Source organism: Malus domestica, chromosome 09, assembly GCF_042453785.1.
Source record: "Malus domestica chromosome 09, GDT2T_hap1".
Classification (NCBI taxonomy): domain Eukaryota; kingdom Viridiplantae; phylum Streptophyta; class Magnoliopsida; order Rosales; family Rosaceae; genus Malus; species Malus domestica.
The window spans coordinates 3,034,746-3,057,201 of NC_091669.1; the positions used below are offsets into that span (position 1 = coordinate 3,034,746).

Sequence of the window (22,456 nt, forward strand, 5' to 3'; positions counted from 1 at the left end):
GACGTAATTCCAGAGGTCGTGGTGGTCGAAACAATAATGCGGGGTATCAGGCTCATGGGCGTACAAATGCCATGACTCAGCAGGAGGCTGATCAGGATCCTCGAGTTATTACCGGTACGTTACCTGTCTGTAATACTTGGGCTAGAGTTTTAATTGATCCGGGTGCTACGCAGTCTTTTGTTTCTTCATCTTTTGCTCGGGTTATGCATTCTGAACCTCAGCCCCTAGGTTTTGATATGTTGATTCAAATGCCAAGGGGTGAATTACTTTGTGCTCAATGGCAATATCGGAATTGTCCAGTGATTGTGGAAGGGGAGAACTTAGAGGTTGATTTAATTCCTTTCAAACTGGCGGAATTTGATGTCATTCTGGGAATGGATTGGTTGTCTAAGCACCGAGCGAATGTCGCATGTTGGGAGAAAACGGTGACGTTCAATCGACCGGGACTTCCAGCAGTGACAATAATGGGTGAGCGACGTGTCCTCCCTAGTAGTATTATTTCTGCCATTCGAGCAACAAGGTTGCTGAATAAAGGTTGTGTGGGGTTTCTAGCCCACGTAGTGGTGAAGGATGAACCTTCTTTACGTCCTGAAGATGTGCCAGTCGTAAAAGATTTTGTTGATGTATTTCCTGATGATTTACCGGGATTGCCACCTGCGAGAGAAATTGAGTTCACTATCGATTTACTCCCAGGTACTAATCCTATTTCCTTGGCACCTTATCGTATGGCACCAGCGGAATTGAGAGAATTGAAGATTCAACTCCAGGAATTGGTGGACAAGGGTTACATCCAGCCGAGTACTTCCCCGTGGGGAGCTCCTGTTCTTTTTGTGAGAAAGAATGATGGATCGATGAGGCTCTGTATCAATTATAGGCAACTGAATCAGGTGACGGTGAAAAATCGTTACCCTCTACCTCGGATCGATGATTTATTTGATCAGTTGAAAGGTGCTCAGGTATTTTCCAAAATTGATCTTCGATCGGGTTACCATCAGTTGAGGATTCGCGAGGATGATGTCCCGAAAACTGCTTTCCGTACAAGGTATGGGCATTATGAATTTCGTGTCATGCCTTTCGGATTGACAAATGCACCTGCAGCATTTATGGATTTGATGAACAGAGTTTTTAGACCGTATCTGGATCAGTTTGTGATTGTGTTCATTGATGACATTTTAATTTACTCTAAAAGTGCGAGGGAGCACAGAAAGCATTTGAGACTAGTGCTAAAACGTTTGAGGGATGATCAGCTTTATGCCAAATTCAGTAAGTGCCAGTTTTGGTTGACTCAGGTTGGTTTTCTTGGCCACATAGTTTCTGCTGAAGGAATTAGTGTGGATCCCCAAAAGGTGTCAGCAGTATCTAACTGGCAACAACCAAAGACTGTTACTGAAATAAGAAGTTTTCTGGGTTTGACAGGGTATTATCGGAGATTTATTCAGAATTTTTCTGCAATTGCTCTACCTCTTACTAAGTTGACTCGTAAGGGTGTTAAGTTCATGTGGGATGAAAATTGTGAGCAAAGTTTTCAGGAGCTTAAGCGACGCCTCACTCAAGCCCATGTTCTCGCTCTTCCTGAGGACAGTGGTGAATTTGAGGTATATACTGATGCTTCTCTATCAGGTTTTGGGTGTGTACTGATGCAGCATGGAAAGGTTATTGCCTACGCTTCCAGACAGCTCAAAACTCATGAAAGAAATTATCCTACTCATGATTTGGAGTTAGGAGCGGTGATTTTCGCTTTGAAAATTTGGAGATACTATTTGTATGGAGAGAAATGCCGTATTTTTACGGATCATAAAAGTCTTAAGTATGTGTTCACCAAGAAGGAGCTGAATTTGAGGCAGAGAAGGTGGATGGAGCTTATCAGTGATTATGACTGTTCGATCGAGTACCACCCTGGGCACGCAAATGCTGTGGCTGATGCTCTTAGTTGGAAACACCACGAGCAGCTTGCATCACTTCAGACTATGCACGTTCCATTACTATTTTCTCTTCGGGAAATGGGTGTTAATTTGGAACCGGGTAAGCATGGAGCTTGGCTAGCACATTTCCAGGTTAGACCTATTTTTGTTGATATGGTCATAGAAGCTCAAGAACTTGATCCTGAATGCGACGCAATAAAAGCACAAGTGTTGAAAGGGGATAATGATCTGTTCAGCATCCGTGAGGACGGAGCGTTAGTGAAAGGAAAACGTTTGTTTGTGCCTAAAGATAATGAAGCGGTTAAGAGGGAAATTCTTGATGAGGCTCACACTTCAGCTTATGCTATGCATCCAGGGAGTACTAAATTGTATCGTACCATTTATCCTTTCTATTACTGGGAAGGAATGAAACGGGATGTAGCAGAGTATGTGAGCAGATGTCTAATCTGTCAACAGGTTAAAGCAGACAGGCAGAGACCTGGAGGATTGATGCAGAACCTTCCAATACCAGTTTGGAAGTGGGAGGATATCACTATGGACTTTGTATATGGGCTGCCTAGAACACCGTCAAGGTATGATGGTATTTGGGTAATTGTTGATCGGCTTACTAAGACCGCCCATTTCTTACCAGTTCGACAGACCTACTCACTGGAGAAATTGGCGAAATTATTTGTGGATAATATTGTTCATCTGCATGGTGTACCCGTCTCTATTGTGTCAGACAGAGATCCCAGATTTACTTCAAGGTTCTGGAAAGCCTTTAATGCCGCTATGGGTACTCAATTACTGTTCAGCACTGCTTATCATCCACAAACTGATGGTCAGTCCGAGCGGACGATTCAGACTTTAGAAGACATGTTGAGAGTGTCTGTATTGCAGTGGAAAGGTAGTTGGGATAACTATTTACCGTTGGTGGAGTTTGCTTATAATAATAGTTATCACTCGAGTATTGGTATGTCGCCTTTTGAAGCACTTTACGGGAAGGCGTGTAGGACGCCATTATGTTGGACAGAGGCAGGAGAAAGGCCGTTGGTGGGACCAGAGATTGTGGATACCACCAACGCTAATATCCGTTTGATTAAGGCAAACTTGAAAGCAGCTCAGGACCGACAGAAAAGTATTGCGGACAAACACTCCAAGGATCGTGAGTATGTAGTGGGTGACTATGTGTTCTTGAAATTATCTCCTTGGAAGGGTGTTGTTCGTTTCGGTAAGCGAGGAAAGCTGAGTCCTCGATATGTTGGTCCTTATCAGATTATTGAGAGGATTGGTGCAGTTGCTTATAGGTTGGAGCTACCACCGGAATTGTCGCAGATCCATAACGTTTTCCATGTTTCCATGCTTCAGAAATATGTACCGGATCCTTCTCATATCATCCAGATTGAGCCATTGGAAGTAAATCCGGATGTTAGCTATGTAGAAGAACCAGTGGCTATCATTGACGGGCAGGATAAGGTGTTGCGGAACAAGGTTATTCATTTGGTAAAAGTACTGTGGAGGAACCATGCAATCGAAGAAGCTACTTGGGAGACAGAGGAATCAATGCAGAACCAGTATCCCTTTCTTTTCGTGTAATTTGTAATTTCGAGGACGAAATTATTGTAAGGGGGGTAGATTGTTACAACCACCCCCAAAATAATTGGAAAATTTGTATTTTCACCCCAAGCCGCCACGTGTCAATCATCCAACCCCATTTCTTTTTCCTTTTCTCTGTCCCCCACCCCCGTGACTCTCTTCTTCTCTGTCTCTCTTTCCCGTAACTCTCTCTCCACTCCCCCGAAGCTCTCTCACTCTCCCGTGAATCTCTCTATCCCTCTCAATCTCTCGCACCTCTATCTCTATCCTCCTGGACTCACGAAGACCATACCACCCTCAGGAAAGGCTTGTAGCAAGCCCGAAACTCCCCCTGCCCGCGAGACCGACGGCACGGAGCGAAGCTCCGGCGAGTTTTCTTCCTTTTTCCGTCGGGTAGGTCTCAAATCTCTCACTCTCGTACCTAGTTGTGGTTTGGTTGTGATTTAGAAGCTTGAATCTCCACTTTTTGCGTAGGTTTTACCTTGGAAACGGTTTGGGTGAGCACACCTATTTTTCCGGCGAACCCGTGCATTCCGAGGGCTTTCCCGGTCACCCCGACCGAGTTACGGTATTTGGAAGGTATAAATCTCTTCCTCTCTCTTTGTTCTTCACGATCGTACCTAGATTGGAGTTAGAAGCTCCAGTTTTCAGGTGACCGGAGCTGTAGCAGCTCCGACCTTCTCTCTCGGCAAGCCAAGGCCAACCGGCCTTTCCCATTTCCTTTCCCGCGGGCCTCCAGCCCGTTTTGTCTTAGCCCAATACCCTAACCCATTTAGTTTTTATTTTTAGTTATATGTTTTAAAACCCAAAGGGCTTAGGCCCTAGTTTTGGTTGGCCCTGGGCCGGTTTTCACCCAAGGGCTTAAAGCCCTGATTTTTGTTAGGAGGCCTTAGGGCCTTGTGTAGTGTGTGTGTGTGTTTATAGTATATGTATGTTTGGGCTTAAGCCCAAACCCCTTTTTCAAACCCTAAACCCATCCAAACCCAATTCCCTTATTTTATTCGTTTAAACCAATCTTTTAGAAAATCCTTTTATTTAATTATTACATTCTTGTTCTTAGGTAAAATTGCTAGTGGAGAAATTCTGTATCCTTATTCGCACGACTCTTCTGCTAAGGAATATTTGTGAGTGGACCCCTTCTAAAATTACATGATTTAATAGTAATTGCATAAATGATTAGCATGCCTGCGAATTTTGTGAATTGATTTATATTAATCATGTTTACTGAATTTATTGTTTATCGTCTCGTGTTTTGGTGAGGAATTAATGGTTAGCCTATATTGAGCTATATTTTAATATATCTATTTTCTATAAAAACCATGAACTGGTAGACTATCTGATGCATGACGATAGGATGCTAGAACATGATTTTGAACCCTCTTTATAGCGTAGACGATATTCGGTAACCTATGCTATGAAGTGGTATTTACGAGAGACGTAAATATTTGTGCATACCTAGTAGACATTATGCCGCCTGGGGCGAGGAACTGGTGTTGGCATTTAGGCCGGGAGAAATAATCCCTAGCTACGGGCTGAGGGACATGGAGCAGGTATTGGGCCGGGAGTTGGTAATCTCTGGTTACGGGCGCAGAGACCACAGAGCAGGCATTGGGCCGGGAGATATATTTATTCAGTGATCTTTCTAGCAGCACACCGCGCTTACGAGATGATTTATGTTACGTTTATTGTTTTGATTTCTGCGATGATATTCCGCTATACATATGAGTTTTGAGACATTTGGCATGCTAGGATTTTTATTAAATCCATCATTTATTATGCTAGTAGTTTTCATTATATAAACTTTGGGGGTTAATATTTTGATAACTGTTTTATTATTATCGTACATATGAACTTGGTCCACTCACCTTTGTTTTGCGCCCCCATTCAAGTCATAGAAACGAGGACTACGACTGGACGTACGAGGCATTCCCCTACCAGTAGCACTCCATCACCCACTTGTGTGATATCTTGTAATGTTCTTTCTTTTTGTAAATCTAGTTTAGACTGTGTCTGGTTCATTCTAGACGTTTCTGTGAATGTTGTTAACTACTCTTAAATTCTGATGTTATTCATGAATATTTTCTTCTAATCATTACTCTTGTAATCAATTAATGGCTTTCGTCATCTTGGGTGTCGGCCAGCACGTGTCTATCCTGATATTCGAAAGAATATCAGGGTCGGGGCGTGTTAGCTCGCATCTGCTATGGTCTCACACTGGGTTCCACAGATCGTCTACACCTGTGTTGTATAAACAATTCACATGGAAGTCGGTCTAAAAGAACAACTCAGAAACACCACCACCATAAAAGTAACACGAACCCTAGAATTCTACGAACAGCATACCGTTAGTGGTAATTCGGTGAGTAAGGTACTCATAGAAGTAAATGGGCAGAGTCGTATCCAGTGCACAAGGCTCCCGCTTTACGCAAGGTCTGGGAGAGGTGAATGTCGGCTAGCCTTACCCCCATTTATGGAGAGGCTGCTCCCAAGTCTCGAACCCGAGACCTACCGCTCATGGGCAGAGTAAGAAGTTAAAATGCAGTAGAGTTATGAGCAAAACTGAAGACTAGGGCCTGACATACGAATCATGTTTCTTACAGAAATACAGTGTAGTATTGAATTCGAACGATACAAACTTCACTTCCTCTAAGCTTCAAAATTGCTTACTTTTATTTCGAAAGACTTTATCTCGTTTAGAATGAAGATAAAAGGCAAAAACGATAACAAATGCCACCATAAAGATCCCGTTCCATGGAACGGGTGGGTCCTTGAAACATACAAGGGACGCCTCCACGTCTTGGGTGGCTTGATAGACGAGAGACTGCATGGCGTATAGGTCGTGGTCTGAGGCCTGCAAATAAAACAAAGCCATCTCGAAATCCAAAAGTGACATTGCAGAGACTGATTTGTCCAGCTTATACTTGAACAAGTTCCACCTCTGTATGAACTCAACGTGTTGACTACGCTTGAGGAGCTTTCTTTCCCCACCATGTGCAACTAAGGATTCGAGAACATCTACAGCAGTTGATATGCTGTAATTCATTGTTGTCAAAAGAACATTTCTCCGAGCAGCATCCTTCTGCACAAATGATAAGGATGAAATCTCAGAGAATGGCCCAAATGGAGTCTGGCCGATACTCCATGTGTAATCCACCAATGTAGTATTGTGCCTAGGGCTCCAGAGCATATGGGTTGGTGACACTCCCCACATGCTCTGCAGAATTGAACCAACAAGCGGTCTCTCAAGCTCTCTTGTTTGCGTAAACACATGATGCCCGTTACAGCTATAATCACTCACAGTCTGCGTGCTCTTTGTCCTCACTGCAATAACCATGTCTTTGAAAGCAACCGATTGGTGATACCTATCGAGCAACAACAGCATGTTGTAGTCCAAATCAAACACATAAACAGGAAGAACCCGACCAAAATCCTCCTCAGCGAACCCTGCCACTCTCCTAAACTCGTCAGCCGAATCAGACAATATTTGATGCAACCGCTTCGAGTCCAAATACTCACTTGCAATCAAAGTATAGTTATCAAACAAGAACCTCGATGTATACGAGTTAATAGACCTCGAAATCGCAAATGAACAAATCGGGCAATCTGAGTAACTCACCCTATTAGTCCTGAAACTCAAACTCTGACCCCCTAACAACAAACCATTACTATTTGCCTCATCCATAAAGGTCCTCTCAATCGATTTCCAATCCAAACCACTCGAGTCCTTACCACCATCGGACCCATAAACATGTATAAACTGAACAATCAATGAATTCTCAAACTGAACAGGAATTCTCAAAGAGGGAACAAGAAGAACCTGGTAAGCACTCCAAACCAAGGATGCCAAGTTAGCAAGCAACGCCTTTTGAGACCTTGGGCGGCCGTGCAACGCCGCCAACGGATGAAATTCGCCTCTGGGCAAAACCCCATCACCTGAAAGCCCCGGGCCATAATCGACAGGTCCGGCGCCCAAATCGATCCAGATATACCGGTCTTTCCCGGTCCAAATGCTGCCCAAACACTTGGTGAATGCAGGGGAAGAGTCCCCAGATCCGTAATTGTAAGCATAGGGTTTGGATTGCTGACCCAAATCGAGAAAATATAAGTAAACCCCATGAACCGGCTTCTCCTTCTCGAAGTCCTGCTTGATGATTTGGTCGATTGAGTCGTAGGGGATTGAGATGAGCGGCGATCGGAGGCTGGAAGGGGTTTTGGCGAGCTCGGAGCTTAGGGTTTTAGTGAGGAGGGAGGCGAGAGAGGGGGAATGAGAGACGCCCAGGTGGAGAGAGTGCTGGACGGCGATGCGGTGGGAGAGGGATTCGTAGGGCGCGATGACGTGGAAGTGGTTGGAGGGTTGGGAGGCGGCGGAGAGGAAGGAGGAGAGGAGGGCGCTGGAGCTGGAGGGGAAGGAGGGGCCGACGAGGCGGACGTGGAGTGAGAGAGAGAGGGAGAGGGAGAGGAGGGAAGAGATGAGGGAGTGGGGGGCGTGGGAGTGAGGGGAAGAATGGGAAAGGGAGTTTTTGAGGGAGGAGGAGAGAGAGAGGAAGGAGTCGTTGGTGGCATGGCGGTCAAGGCGGGATTGGTGGGTGAGGATGGTGTCGAGACCGAGGATCGGAGCTGAGCTGGCGGTGGTTATGGCGGCGGTTAGGATCAGGAGAAGGAGGAGAGTGGTGGTGGCGGCCATGGTGGTGGCCATGGCGGTCATCGAGGTCACTGTGATCTCACTGATTTGATGGACTGAAATGAAGTTGTGCGGTTTGGTGGTCTGAGGGCCTCAGACTGAGGCTCTGCATTCAATTTCGTTTTTCTTTTGTTTTTTCTTGTTTAGGGAAAAAAATGAGGCTCTGTTTGGGGTCTTTCTGTTCAGAAAGCACTTACTTGAGCAAAAAATATTCAAAAAGCACTTTTCTTTACAAGTCTTTTTTGTATTAAAAGTGCGTTTTTGATCAAATATAAAATAAAATAAAATCCAAAAATATGTTTACTAGAATGATGTCGAAATTTAAACTCAAAAGTGCTTACAGTAAGTCCACTTACAAGTACTTTTTAAAAAATCACTTTTAAGTGTTTTTATACAGGGTAATGCTTTTCAAATACTCATCTTAATTTTTGGTCATCGGGTCAAATGAATTGCAGAAAATAAATGACAAAAAATTAATAAAGGTGTGTGTAAGCGATTCTAAGTATTTGAACCTTTACTTACATAAACACGTCACGAATAATAACACAACTCACATTGCAACATCATAAAATCAAACACTATCATTAGCATCACAATTTAGTAATATTTCTAATTGCAACACATTAAGTTCGACTCTTATAAATAAACGAGCTAGATATCTAATTGCGGCTAGCTCAACCATTTGTTTGATTGACAAGCGTGGAGTTATATAACAAAATGCATCGGTGTTTCCAATAGTGGACACTATTCTTTCTTTTACAAATTTCCACATCGGCATATCCGTAGGCATTCTTAGATTTTAGGGTTCACTTTTGGCGTTTGTTAACACTCAAATCCAAAAACCACATCGAACTTTTGGGTCTTGGGGTTTAACAAACATAGTACGGACACAAAAATGTTGTCGCAGAATGCTCCGAGATCATCGTCTCCTTTGTTTTCTGTTACAAAACAGTTGTGGCAACGGAAAACTAATCAGGATACATCCAAAACAAGCACACAAGTTATATATACACTCCAACATCCTTCCTTACAGCACAAGCAACCACATCGACAACCACCACGAATCTAATAACGACGAGGGGAGCAGTTTATTTGGAGAGATGGAGTTCATGTTGGTGAAGAATGAAGAGATCGCAGGGAGGCGCCATCTGAGCACAGCAGATCCGGAGGCTGAGGCGGCCCGGTGTGTCAAGAGAAGGAGAAGAGACCCGCCTGCAGTTGGTGGCAACAGAGAGAGTCAGCAGCAGTTGGCACAAAAGCCGGCTGATCAAACTTCTGCTGCCACCACAGTAAAGAGAAGCTCGAGATTTCGCGGTGTCAGCAGGCATCGGTGGACTGGTCGATTCGAAGCTCACTTGTGGGACAAGCTATCTTGGAATTCAACACTGAAGAAGAAGGGGAAACAAGGTAGGTTATGACTTTCATCGTCGCATTTTACCTGTATTTCTTTTTTCGCCTGGATACTGATATCGTATCGCGCTTTTGAATGGACTATTTGGACTGAGCAGTTTATCTTGGAGCTTACGATGAAGAAGAATCTGCTGCAAGAGCATATGATCTAGCTGCACTTAAGTACTGGGGAGCATCGACTTTCACCAACTTTCCGGTACGAATTTTACGTAGTCTGTCGAGTTTATATTCAGAAAAGCTTAAGAATTTTAACGTAAAATATCTGATCTTAAACCTTGATGATTCTGCTTACAGATATCTGACTACGACAACGAAATCGAGATCATGCAATCTGTGACAAAAGAAGAGTATTTGGCCTCGTTAAGAAGGTAACATCTTCAAACATCTTTTCGCAGAAAGACTTTCACCGAGGATTTTCGTTTAATAGTTTCCTGAAAGAATTATTTGTTCCTTTGTTTCAGAAAGAGCAGTGGATTTTCAAGAGGTGTATCGAAGTACAGAGGAGTTGCAAGGTAAAATTCTCAAAATTACGATGATCTTCGAATCAAATCCTGCGAAATATTACTAATGAAGAAAGTGTCTGAAGAGCTGTTTGATGAATATTTTGCAGGCACCATCACAACGGTAGATGGGAAGCGAGAATTGGAAGAGTTTTTGGAAATAAGTACCTTTACCTTGGCACTTACGGTGAGTTATCTCATTATTTGTGTTCGAATCCACCTCTCTCCAAATATCGCTTGTATCAGGAAAATATAATGAAAAAGGAGTTTCCAATTACTAAGAAATGTGCCTTTATCGCGTTGCAGGTACGCAAGAGGAAGCAGCTCGTGCCTATGACATTGCAGCAATTGAGTACAGAGGGATCAATGCCGTGACCAACTTTGACTTGAGTTCTTACATAACATGGTTGAAGCCAAGAGCAGACAACGTGATAGCTACTCCACAGGTACCAGAGGCAGTCACAAAGCCCAAGAATACACCATTCGCGGCCAGCAGCTACATCACAACCGAGGAATCTCCCTTCTCACTCACAAATCCTTTTGCCTCTGATTACGTACACTCTCCTCGAAAGCAAGAAGTTATCAGCAGCAGCAAATCATCTTCTCCCACCGCGCTTGGCCTACTCCTCCAATCTTCAGTATTCAGAGAACTGGTTCAGAAGAACTCAAGTTTCTCGGAGGATGATAGCACTGACGGTGAAGAACCAAAGAACCAACCGCAGGCTGATAGCGATGATGAGTTCGGTGGAATAATCTACAACGGAATTGGTGGCAGCCCTTTTGTTAGCTCTTCCAACACTGATGGAGACTTTACATGGAATAGCTTTACAAGCTCGATTTTCGCGTAGTCAATCAACACAAGCGGATGCCTCAGACTCGAAATGTTTCTTTTCTTAGACACAAACGAAACGAAACAGAACTTGTTCATACTTGTAAATAGCAGAAATGGAGCATCAAAAGTAAATAGCATGAGATTTGGTGCTGCATTTCGTTGTAAATTAAACCACGTAAAGCATTGCTTACATGTAATATTCTCAATTACATCGAGTGTACAAACTCTTTTTGATTTTCCATCTCACCTCATTTTAATCTATAAGACTATTAGACTGAGACTAATACGCTTTCAAGTTTTTGTTTCATCCGTTCTCCTTTGTTTTTGGATTTCAGAACTTTTCAACATGATCATCCTTGGAAAAAAAGACAGGACAAGAAGCATTGGCGAAGTCCCTAAAGAGGAGACATCCGATTTGCATTGGCGAAGTCTCTAAAGAGCAGACATCCGACTTCTTCAACATCGTTGACACTACCAATAACAATTCGACTCCCGTTGACAGCCAGGGCACAGCACCTTGTGCTGTTATTTGTTCCATATTCAATACATGTCAAGGAATTGATCAGTGCACCAGTGTTGACGTCCAAAACATTAAAATGCGTATCCACCGGACTTCCTGTAACTATTTTGTAGGGATCCATGTGCAAGTACGTCACTGGCCCTCCGTGTCCACCATCTACCACTATTGGTTCTGAATTCAAGGTGCCCAAGTTCTTCCTTGTATCGTAAAGCATCGCTCTGCACACAAGACCAATGAACTTGGAGTTGTATAAAATGGTTTTTGACCTCAAACGAAACACGGGCATTAAAAATAAATGAAACCAAGGGAATTGAATTCTATGCGTCGTACCTGCCATTGCTGCCTACGCAGAATAAAGATTTGGAAGGCATTGCTTGAAAAGAATACAGAATTGCACCTGCTGCTGCAATGACAACTTTCTGCATCGTCCTCAAATCGATTGCTACCACAGAGGAACCAGCAGCAACATAGGCTAGATGTTCATGACACTTGATGCCTATAGGGTAACCGAGAACAGAAGTCGCCCCACCGGCAAACGAAGAACTGGCAAGCAGTGCTGCCTCCGTATCCCACACCATCACCTGTTAAAAACCACAGTAATCAATCATCAAAAAGGCAATGGCAAAATAACATAATTTTTCAAGAGGATGACCGGATTGCTTAAGAACCATAGTTGAATGGATTTACAAAACTAAGGGTACCTTAGAATCTCTCGAAATCGTTACCAAGTGAGAGGGGTTGTCCCTACAAGTAAGACCAAAATGAATACGATTACTATGGAGTAAAATGTGTCACCGAAATCACAAGAAACATTTTCAAATGAGTCCATATCATTACAAGGAAAGAACTCATACATGGAAACTGACATCAACTGGATGGGATTTTTATGCCCGAAGAAAGTCCCCAAAGAATGCTTGCCCTGTTTCCTGAAAAAGCTAAGAGACCAAAGGCGAACCGTGCCATCCTCCCCTCCGCTTGCAAATACTTTTCCGGCTCCATTGCCTAACAATTTATCTGAGAGGGTTGTAACTTGGCTACTATGCCCCCTAAATTGTCGCCAGCAATAACCCTGTGACAATATTGGTTTAGGAAATCACATGTACTATATAGGAAAACTTAAAGAAACAGATATTTGATAGATTTGTTTAGAAAAAAAAGATTAAGAGCACACCTTCCTCCATAGCCGAATGGAACTATCATCGCTTGAAGTTACTAAAACCTTCTCCGGTTTATATAGTTTATGTAGATACAAAGATGTTTCATTCAGTGGAAACAACCTGCAATTTATGTCAAGGTTCTTAGGGTTAAAAAAACCTGAACATTCCGAGAAAATTTAGTTGATAAACAGTGTGTCATCGAGTTAAAAATCATTAGACAACGACTAGAACTCAAAACCAATGTATATCAAGTGGAACACAAGAGCTCTGTAAGCGCCCCCAAAAGCTTAAGTTAAAATGCTCAGATAATAAGGCATAGCGAGGGAAAACCGCACACAACCAACCTCATGCAAGTGATTCTTTCACTGTGATCACTAAGAGTGACGGGTCCTCTACTTAACCAATCCTCAGGCCTTATCATGCGTATCAGTGAACCCTAACAACAATCAACCAATAACAAAAAAAACGAAACAAAGTTAAAACGCTCAGCTATTCAAATACACGGAAGAATGTGATGTAATATGATCATATATATATATATATATATATATATATATATATATATATATATATATATATATATATCTATATATACCTGAGAGAAGATTAAATCTTTCTCGGTCAATAATACTTGGTCGAAAGGATTTGAGTTGGTGTTCATCTGCAAAGTGAAAGGATCGGAAAACTTGAACTGCAGCCCATCCATACGCCGAGATAAATAGGCTTCTCTAAATCCCGAAGTTATAGAGATGGCAGAAGGTAGTGTTTTCTGGGGCCAGCGCTCCCTGCAAAGAAAGTTTTATTTCTTTGAACAAATGAAAGAAATACAAAATTGGGAAACTTGCATAAATACCACCCAAGCTAAAAAATTTGTCAGCTTAAACTAATACTCTACTTCTAGTGTAAATGTGTCAATCTCCGTTAGAAATCGCACCAATACTCGTCGTGCCAAACGAAATATCTTCAGTTCATGTGGTATTTGCGCACACCCCTGGTAGTCTATGTGATGTTTATTCAAATTTTTTCTTGACAAGAACAAAAAGGAGTAGAAGAAGTACCTGAACAACCGCTCCCAAATAGCGTCAGAATATGCCATTTTTCTGAGATATTTGCAGGTCACGGCAAAGTTGGAGAGGTCTTGGAGGCTAATGGAGCTGGTGCATTGCCCCAGCGTATCCGCATTCAGGTCCTTGATGCTCGTCGCCGGCGGCGGCAGCAACCGCGACTTACCCCTCCGTTGCATACTCATCTGCTGCTGCAGAAATGGTGAAGAGAATGGCCCAATTTCTTCCATCGAATATTTGCTTACTCTTCAAGTATGCTGTAATGACTTCCACAGTTCCACTGCAACATTTATAAGAAGTGTGCAGTCCACTTGAAATCTGAACCGTCAATCTGATCAAACGGCTGAGGATCAAACCAACTAAGTCCTGCTCTCTGCACTCTTTTTTACTGCAGTGTAGAAGTAACACTGATTTGGAAAGATTTGGATTTTAATGGTGGTGATTTTTTTCCCAGATTTGGCAGAGGATATCATGTAAGTTTTGGAAAACAATTAATGGGGTTTTCCTGCAAACTGAGCACAGCAGTTCAAAGGTATACTTTTACAGTACTAGTACAGTTCTTCATGATCATTTCAATGGCAGGGGGCATCTGCCCACCCAGACCTGAAAAACTGCCCCTACCGGCTGAAATTTTGCCCACCCATACAGGAACATTAATGAGCCGTGGCAGCTAAGCTTCCGCGAACGGCGCAGTCAAATCCCGGTTGTTAAATATTATTTTTGACGGAGAGGTGTCGTAGTATTAGTCCGGCGGTGGAAGTTGCAGAGGAGGTTGGCTTCTGGGAAGAAGACGACACTGTTTTTTTTTTGTTTTGGCTTTAAAATCTTTGTGTTAGTTAAACGGGGAGTTTTTGGCTCATCGGCGGAGGTGGTGGTCGGAAATGAATCAAAGCCTTAACTGTTGGGATTTGGGAGTGAAGAGTTTACAAGTTGGTGGGAAACTCAGAACGGTAGAGAACGGTAAAAATGTTGCCGTTTAACTGTTTTGTCACGAAGGAGTTATGTTAAAGTTTTGACTGGACCAACTTACGAAAGACTTTTGTGAAGAGATTTTTTGGTGCGTCGGAAACACGGTTCGTACCTCAAATGTAAGAAAAAAATTATTTAAATCCATATAACTTTGTTCTACACCCAACTTAAATTTTAAACGTGAATAATACTTTTTGAATAATGGTATTTATACCATGTTTTTGTATTACATTTCTATACCACTTTAGATGACATCTGATGTGGATAGCCACATCATTTGAATTAATCAGATTTTTAAATTTAGTTCATTATTTAATAAACTAATAATTAAGAAAAACTAGTTAATTAAATGATGATTGTAGAATACGAGTAATCTTTCTCTTTCCTAACGAGTAATTAAGAAAAACTAGTTAATTAAATGATGATTGTGATATATGAGGAGTCTTTTTCTTTACTTTCCTTTGGTTTTGCAAATTTTTCAAATGATGTGGTTGTCCACATCAGATGCCACCTAAGGTGGTATAGAAATGTAGTACAAAACATGATATAAATAACATTACTCATACATTTTAACCTATTGCATAATTATCATCAAGTACAAGATGATGAAACTAAAATTTATCAATAAACCTACCTCCAATAATATGTAAATATAAATTTACATATTGAATTGAGTTTGTGAGGGTAGTTTAGGACATAAATTTGGGTTTAAAGAAATATTAATAGATTAGTTAAAAGTAATATGAGTGTAGAAAATAAGTTGAGTGTAAAAAGAGATTATATGGATTCAAATAAAATTTTCCCGAATGTAATAATTCAATTAAATGAAACTTGATAAAAGAAATTTTTAACTAATTGTAATACGACACTTGGTGTACCTAAATGCATTCTGACACTGAAAATTTTTTCTTTTTAAGATTCCATCTGAAATTGCCAAAAGATCTTGTAAATTTATTTGACGGAAGAAAAATAAAAGTGCTTGTATTTTATAGTTGTTTGTTTCTAAGAAGTACCCGTTAAATGCTTTTTCAAAAAGCACTTGTGTGCTTTCTAAATTTCAGGGCATTTACAACAAAATAACTTCTGGCAGAGACACCTATGACCATAAGTGATTTCCGGAGAAGCAAAAATCCCAAATGAGGACAAATTTTATAAACTCACTACGAGACTGCTACTATAGTAGCTCTCAAATTGCAATATATATATATATTCAATTTATCCTCACAACTGTAACATGCTCGATTTCAGAACATGACATATTCCCTCTATGTAAAAACGACCGGAATAATATATGCAAAAGTGCTTATTAGGAAGGAACACCGGATATTGCAAACAACGCAACTGCACCCATCTCTACAATTCGTTCGGGGATATGATGGGGAGGAGATTTACAGAAGATTATGCGAAAGAACGAAGGATCATCTGTAATGGTGTGTTCTGAGTCCCAATCCGACTAAAATATGAAGACCACGCTGTCGTGAACTCTGGACTTCTGGTTCTGAGCCACACACTCAGATATCCACATCAAATTTCTGATCTCCTGCTCCCTCAACCTCATGTATGCGAAGAAAACAGCGTAATGGAACTGCAGTTCAGAGGAGAAATAGAAGTGTTCAGTGACTGAATGGAGAACTGAGGAATACTGAAGTAGATTACGAATACACATGGCTGCAAAGTAACTGCAAAACGAACCTGTTGCTCAAATGCTAAGCAAAGCCTTTTCACCTCCTCTTCATAAAATGCCTTGTCAAGCATCTGGGTTTCGCCATAGGATAGTTTTGAAAAAATAGACTGATAAGGAGGATATTTTTCCATGCAACCACGTACCTACAACAACAAACACGTTGTCAGCTTAGGCGAAACCATACTACAATGTGATAACGTTAAGAGATACACTAATCAACTGATATTAGCATGTAACAGAATCTAGGACAGTGATGGAAGGAAGTGAGAAATATATTCATACTGATGATGTTACACAGAGAACATGAACAATGTCGTAAAATTTTAATTCACTCAGTCTTGCCCCAAATAAGCAGAAGGCCTTCACAAGAAGATGGAGCAATATCTAAAGTATCATTTTTGGAAAAGAAATAAAAGTAAATGCAGCACACAGCATACCTGATCAATGTCCTCACAAACAGCAAGTTCCTCATGGCCATAGGGATAGCTGTACGAAATAAGCAAACAGTTGTCAGTGATGGCAATCCAAAATATAACATAATTTACAAGTCATCAACAAATCAGGATGGCCGAAGAACTTACAGTAAACCAAAGCTAGAGTACAACTTCCTGCGATCATCTCGAGTAAGCTCAGTTCCAATACTGCAGGGTGTGAACAAATAGCATGAGGCCATGAAAAGAATGGTTAAGACCTCCAAAAGTACGACATAAGAAAACTTGTTGACACCTCAGCATTAGCTTACCTATTTATGGTAATATTGACAGCCCTTCTGTCAGCCTCAAAAGCAAGTAAGTCAGACATGATCTCCGCTGTGGCACCACCTAGTTTCTGTCCAAAAGATCAAAAGCAAATTTATGAAAAATGACAAAATATTTAAATGGAAAACTTCACAGATGGAAATACATGCATACTCTCGAGTTAGAAATCAAAACTTACCTGACAAAACCTGTAAAAGTCTTCCAGGTATGCCTTGTAAAGAGTGTTCCTCATGATTTCAATGTTCATGTCATCCAGGTCCTGGAAACAAGAAGGACGAATACATATCAGAAACCTTCCACAACAATCAAATACTAACCCATTGGAAAATAATGGTATAGGATCACTAAATCTTACCTCAGATGTAATGCATTCAGAAAAGTAGGGAGCAAGTGGTGTGTCAACAAGCACCAATCTGTAAAGCTCCCGCATATTCTGTGCAACAGCCAGGGTGGCAATACTGATGAGAAAACACGAGAAGGAGATGAGATTTATAAGAATGTCCAAGTCGTAGAAAATACTTAAGAGGAAAAAAGGATAAATCAAAGAAAATGGAATACATAACTCTATGAAAATGACAATACCTGTCAAACATGCCCAAGGGGTGGCATTTTTCCAAAAGTTCCTGGACATCTCTCTCATGCAAGGTTCCAGTAACAATCAGGACAACATTGTCTATCATGTGACCATATCTGGATGAGGATAAGAAACATTAAACTCCCCAGTTAAAGCTAAAATTAAATACTGATAAGTACCTAGATAATTAAGATTGTAATTTTCACACATCATAGAGATCCTCCAGCCTTGCCGGAGCAGTGGCCTAATGTTATATGCTGAGTACCGACCCAGGCTAAGGCCCGAATCAGGTTTATGTTTTCAACACTTTTCTAGTATTCTAATAAACACAACTCAAATTACCAAACAGAAAATATGGCAGGTACATACGTAATATACTCCAAAAAGGTTGACAAGGGCTCTGTAGCTTGGCATAGCATGTGCTTATACTCATCAACCAATTTAAGAGTGCACTTCTCCACAATTGTAGTTGTATGCAATGGGGAAGGTTCTGCAAGAAAATCCCCAGATAAGCAAAGAACAATAATAGACCACAGAGAGAGAGAGAGAGAGAGAGAGAGACCAATATATGGGTTTATAAGTTAAAAATGATCATGCATGTATAAGACATGAAATATACGCTCATAAACCCTCTTCCTGTTTCGAATAGATACTCTCAAAATATCACTTGCTACCTTGTGTCTCATATGTTACCCAAAGTATTACTAGTAAAAGGTTAAATTAACCAAAATTATCTTAAAGATCCATCCGTTTTCCAGTAAGCCCAGCGTGTTGTTTCCTCTTCAGTTTCGCATTTACACAGTTCATATCACGAACATAATATTGGAATACCTTAATTGTCATAGTTAATACAACTGCAGATATACAGAGTGATATATCAACTCCACTCTAAATCACTTAAACATTAGGATTTATTTCAATCCATGACAGAAAAGTATCAAACTTTTCATGTGTTCTTAACATTTTCTTCTAACAATTTAACCTAAAAATACAAATTCAAATCCCTCACTAATGCGCCCTAATATATTCACCTACTGGCAGAATTTGCGCATTCAAAATCATACCTTTAGTAAATCACTAAGATTTCGATCGCAAAGTATTGCTCTTACTAATTCTAAATCAATGGCACCAACTCGAAATTTAAGCCCTAATACAACCTAAATTTCAGATCGAAGGGCTGGATTAGTCCATTAATCTAAGCGTACGATCCAAAATTCAGTCCCAATTGTGTTCCTTTCCTCAATAAACAGCCAGAGGGCTCAACGAAATGAAGAAATTACAAAGAGATGTATAAAAAACGCACCGTTTTGGAGGTAGGGACCGTACTCGGTGGCAGAGAGGTGCATCTTGATATCGTCGAGGGTCTCGCACTGGCACAAATTGTTGTAATCGGCGGCGGTGAGGAGGCCGGAGCGGTGACCCCGCACTATGGCCTCCAAGTACCCGCCGTGAATGTTGAAGGTCATCGCTTCGAATCCGTACATTTTCGCCGAAATTTCGAAAATTTGCGCGATCTGCCACTGCACGATCCGCAAAATTGAAGGTCTCGCGGGAGAGGGAGAGAGAGAGGAAGGGGACGATTGGGGAACCAGAAACCCCCTTCTGCAGCGAAATCAATGGAAACCCTAGCGATTTGCAGGCGGTAGCTGAAATCTGGAAATTTTGCAGGTTTAAAGAAGAAGAGAAGATGATTGGCGATTAGAGCTCGAATGCAGTGGTACCAATCCAGATTCAGAGAAACAAATCTGGTACGTTATTAGCTGTTGTGGAATTACGAGGTTGCCCTTCTTGTTTTACGTAATTGCCAAAAACCCTTTTCGGTTGGCGGGTGCCGGGTGGCCCTTGGCGGGTGATATTCTGGGGCTTCGTTTGCCATGGACTTTATTGGGCCTCAGTAATACAACCTGGTCCAGCTAATTGTCTGTGTCCGCCTTTGATGAGCCCATAGTTGGGTCCAAGTAGTTGTCTTAAGAGCATTGAAAGGCTAGTTGGGCCCACGCCCAAATAGGTAAAGGACAGGAGATAAGTCAGAGAGATTTTTCTGTGTGCCCAGAATTCGAGCACATATATCATATGTCATTATATAATGGAGGGAAACTTGAAAAAAAAATAAAAAAATCTTCCCTCCACTTGTATAATAACATATGGCACACCGCCCTCTGGTTCGAACACATTGAAAAATGTCTCCATAAGTTTATCATCTTTTCCTTTTATTCGCAAATAACTATTTGACATATATGCATAATTGTTTTATACTTACCTAAAATGATACCAGACGTGTTTGTTATTGTGTCACATTGTGATCTTGTGTGAGCGATTAACTCAAAAAGTAATCATTTATGTATACGTGTCTAATTGTGATTAGTAGTTAAAGAATTCAACATAAGTTGGAATGAATGAGATAAGGTTGTGGAAATGTTACACAACTCAAAAAATAGGAGACCAACTATCTACACGATTAACACGATGAAGACATTGTTAATTGTTAAGCTAATATTGTATTAATATGATAACTTTTTCTTATTTTCTTTATAAATAACTTGGGTTATTATATTGTCGTGCTATCTTTTTATTATTTTTTGATGTATCATAACAAGGGGACATAATATACTTAGGGCAACCTGAACATAATACATGACCACACCTATATGAATACTATATCTATCTCTTCTTTCGTTGTATTGTTTTTAGCATGTTGATCAACATGTACATTAACATGAACACAACAAATATAGAGTAAACTCAACGACCAAACACGCAGAGGCCGATCCACTTTAAGACAAGATGGGCTAGCTGTTGAACAAAATTTGTACATAATATGTAAATAAATAATTCACTCGACACAATTTTACCCTTATTCATTTTTTCGAAAAGGGTTTTATTAATTTGAGTTCGACCCATTATAGACTATGCGTCTATTAATTACAATCCTTCGTTACAAAGGAAAAACCTTTGATTCCAACATGAATAAATCGTAACTTGGGGATTTGGGTGTTTATTTGATTTTGCGATTGCACCTAGGTCGAGCCCTAGATTGCCTACATACCCTCGTTGAGGGATCAAGTCACTTGTAGTTCTTTATGTATTTGTTGGGGTTTGACGCCTTGTGCAATTTTAGCTCGTGCGGGCAAGGAGTTTGATGCCTTGTGCAGTTTTAGCTCATGCGGGTGAGGACTTTGAGCCATTGGAGCATTTGATGCCTTGGGCAGTTTCAGCTCGTGAGGGCGAAGACTTTGTGCCATTGGAGCATTTGATACCTTATGCAGTTATAGCTCGTGCGAGCGATGACTTTAAGCCATTGAAGCTTTTGATGCTTTATGCAGTTTTAACTCGTGCGGGCAAGGACTTTGAGCCCTTGGAGCGATACAAGCGGCTTCGTGCCATTTGGTATTTAATACGGCTTCGAGCCATTTGAAGCGGCTTTGTTCCATTTGTAAATTGTCATGGATTTGTTCCATTTGAGACTTGATGTGGCTTTGTGCCATTTGAATTTTGACATGGCTTCATGCCATTTAAGACTTTTCTTCGATTTCATGCCTTTTGGGATTTGATACGGCTTCGTGCCATTTGAATTTGGAGCGACTTCATGCAATTTGTATCGGCTTTATGCCATTTCGGGAATTTGATCAATTAAATTTAATGTAGAGTAAGTCCATCGAGTATCGTGCTTTGAGATGGTTCATATCTACAGTATTTGAAGTGATTTACGTCCTCCACTTTACTCCGTGTCTGATTTTGGCCCGGTACCATATCTTTTGTCTCAACATTTCTTGCTCCATCTTTAACTTTAACTTCATGGAGGCCATGCTTGTGATAAACTCACGTGAGAGGTATTTTACTTTTCCTCTTCCTTTGCACCTTCCTTCTCCAATAGGTTTCGTAGGAATTCAATCCTATTTGAAATAGGACTTTGAAAGCATGAAAGTTGGACCTTTTTTCATTGTGAAAAAGACTTATTTGACTTGTCTTTCCTTTGAGTTTTTAGACTACCTAGTAAAGGTAATGGAGTCATCCATTTTTCCTCTTTCCTTTTCTTGGTTTTAGAATCTCTGTCACTTTGTCACCATGTTTGCTTTCTTTCTCTTTTTGTTGTTGACTTTTATCTTTTGCTCAATAGATTACAGAACAGCGAGTCTTTGCTTTCATATTGTTTAATGAAAATGTAAAAGCAAGTTGCGAGTCTTTGCCTTCTTTAACTTCTTCACACTAACCACCGCTGCCATCTTCTTATTCAAGCCTCTGTCGATTTTGTTAATGGTCTGGACCCGCGTGCCTAACTACATCGCTTGGTTCACCGTCCTCGGATTGTGGATTGCACTGCTCTTGGGCTTCTTCCGAATGACTGCCAGAGACAACAGTTGAAGAGCGGTTGTGTTGCAGTTTGGTTGCTGCAGTGCAGTGATCACTTAGACTTGGTTGGAACTTCAATGGGTGGTTTAGACCACCCACAAAAAATTCATGGAGTTGACGGCAGCGGCGGGGAACGGATCACTTAGATTGATTAGAACTTCATGGGGTGGTTTAGACCACCCCTAAGAAATTCATAGGACTAACGGCAGCGACGGGGATGGGAGAGGTTGAAGAAACAAATTGCTTTTTTTTTGGTTTCCTACAAAGTCAAGAGAAACCAAACAAAGAAAGATTTCGAAGGATAGATTTATACCTTTTAATGCTTTGTAGCCTTTCCTGCTCTTTGTTCTTAAGTGTAGCATTTGATATCTTCACCTTTTTTTCCTCTGTTTCTCTTTTGCTTTTGTTCTCTTGCTTTGCCTCTCCTATTGTGCTCTTCTTTCTTGTCTCTTTTTTTGTC

General features: G+C 41.0%; 5 protein-coding genes across 8 annotated transcripts in view; 1 reads left to right on the forward strand and 4 right to left on the reverse strand.

Annotated features, from left to right (window-relative positions):
• Window positions 1-10,484, reverse strand: part of LOC103442327 (mitochondrial outer membrane protein porin of 34 kDa-like) — a 41,802-nt gene extending 31,318 nt beyond the window's left edge. Inside the window, exon 1 of one of the 4 annotated variants that reach the window (XM_070805015.1) lies at window positions 10,469-10,484. The gene's annotated coding sequence lies outside the window, so the exon portion shown is untranslated. Of the gene's footprint in view, window positions 1-10,431 lie in introns of all 4 variants that reach the window. The other 3 variants (XM_008381107.4, XM_070805016.1, XM_070805017.1) reach the window with 3 other exon arrangements.
• On the reverse strand, window positions 6,045-8,387 carry LOC103411189 (uncharacterized). Its single transcript, XM_070805014.1, has one exon. It carries the CDS (start codon window positions 8,200-8,202, stop codon window positions 6,151-6,153), a length of 2,052 nt encoding a protein of 683 aa, XP_070661115.1. The 5' UTR covers window positions 8,203-8,387; the 3' UTR covers window positions 6,045-6,150.
• LOC103442798 (AP2-like ethylene-responsive transcription factor At1g79700) lies at window positions 9,279-10,936 on the forward strand. Its single transcript, XM_008381602.3, has 6 exons — window positions 9,279-9,585; window positions 9,687-9,784; window positions 9,883-9,956; window positions 10,050-10,100; window positions 10,199-10,275; window positions 10,395-10,936. Exons 1-6 carry the CDS (start codon window positions 9,279-9,281, stop codon window positions 10,934-10,936), a joined length of 1,149 nt encoding a protein of 382 aa, XP_008379824.2.
• Window positions 10,937-11,147: 211 nt separating this feature from the next.
• On the reverse strand, window positions 11,148-12,018 carry LOC139188092 (uncharacterized). Its single transcript, XM_070805162.1, has 2 exons — window positions 11,771-12,018; window positions 11,148-11,658 (listed from the first exon to the last, which is right to left on the reverse strand). Exons 1-2 carry the CDS (start codon window positions 12,016-12,018, stop codon window positions 11,316-11,318), a joined length of 591 nt encoding a protein of 196 aa, XP_070661263.1. The 3' UTR covers window positions 11,148-11,315.
• A 3,792-nt stretch (window positions 12,019-15,810) lies between these two features.
• LOC103442796 (V-type proton ATPase subunit d2) lies at window positions 15,811-19,415 on the reverse strand. The gene is made up of 10 exons (XM_029107802.2): window positions 18,950-19,415; window positions 18,016-18,136; window positions 17,655-17,762; window positions 17,428-17,530; window positions 17,251-17,331; window positions 17,057-17,142; window positions 16,896-16,955; window positions 16,752-16,800; window positions 16,323-16,457; window positions 15,811-16,215 (listed from the first exon to the last, which is right to left on the reverse strand). Exons 1-10 carry the CDS (start codon window positions 19,128-19,130, stop codon window positions 16,084-16,086), a joined length of 1,056 nt encoding a protein of 351 aa, XP_028963635.1. The 5' UTR covers window positions 19,131-19,415; the 3' UTR covers window positions 15,811-16,083.
• Window positions 19,416-22,456: the final 3,041 nt, after the last annotated feature.

Excerpts from the sequence above, each read along its gene's own strand:
- LOC103442798 (XM_008381602.3), top strand. The coding sequence starts at position 9,279 with ATGGAGTTCATGTTGGTGAAGAATGAAGAGATCGCAGGGAGGCGCCAT. Across the intron at positions 10,101-10,198 it reads AAGTACAGAGGAGTTGCAAG|GCACCATCACAACGGTAGAT; the intron begins GTAAAATTCTCA and ends AATATTTTGCAG. Across the intron at positions 10,276-10,394 it reads CCTTTACCTTGGCACTTACG|GTACGCAAGAGGAAGCAGCT; the intron begins GTGAGTTATCTC and ends ATCGCGTTGCAG.
- LOC103411189 (XM_070805014.1), bottom strand. The coding sequence starts at position 8,202 with ATGACCGCCATGGCCACCACCATGGCCGCCACCACCACTCTCCTCCTT.
- LOC139188092 (XM_070805162.1), bottom strand. The coding sequence starts at position 12,018 with ATGGTGTGGGATACGGAGGCAGCACTGCTTGCCAGTTCTTCGTTTGCC. Across the intron at positions 11,659-11,770 it reads TGCGTAGGCAGCAATGGCAG|AGCGATGCTTTACGATACAA; the intron begins GTACGACGCATA and ends TCTTGTGTGCAG.
- LOC103442796 (XM_029107802.2), bottom strand. The coding sequence starts at position 19,130 with ATGTACGGATTCGAAGCGATGACCTTCAACATTCACGGCGGGTACTTG. Across the intron at positions 17,763-18,015 it reads ACCTTTTTGGAGTATATTAC|ATATGGTCACATGATAGACA; the intron begins GTATGTACCTGC and ends ATCCTCATCCAG. Across the intron at positions 17,332-17,427 it reads CTGAATGCATTACATCTGAG|GACCTGGATGACATGAACAT; the intron begins GTAAGATTTAGT and ends TCTTGTTTCCAG.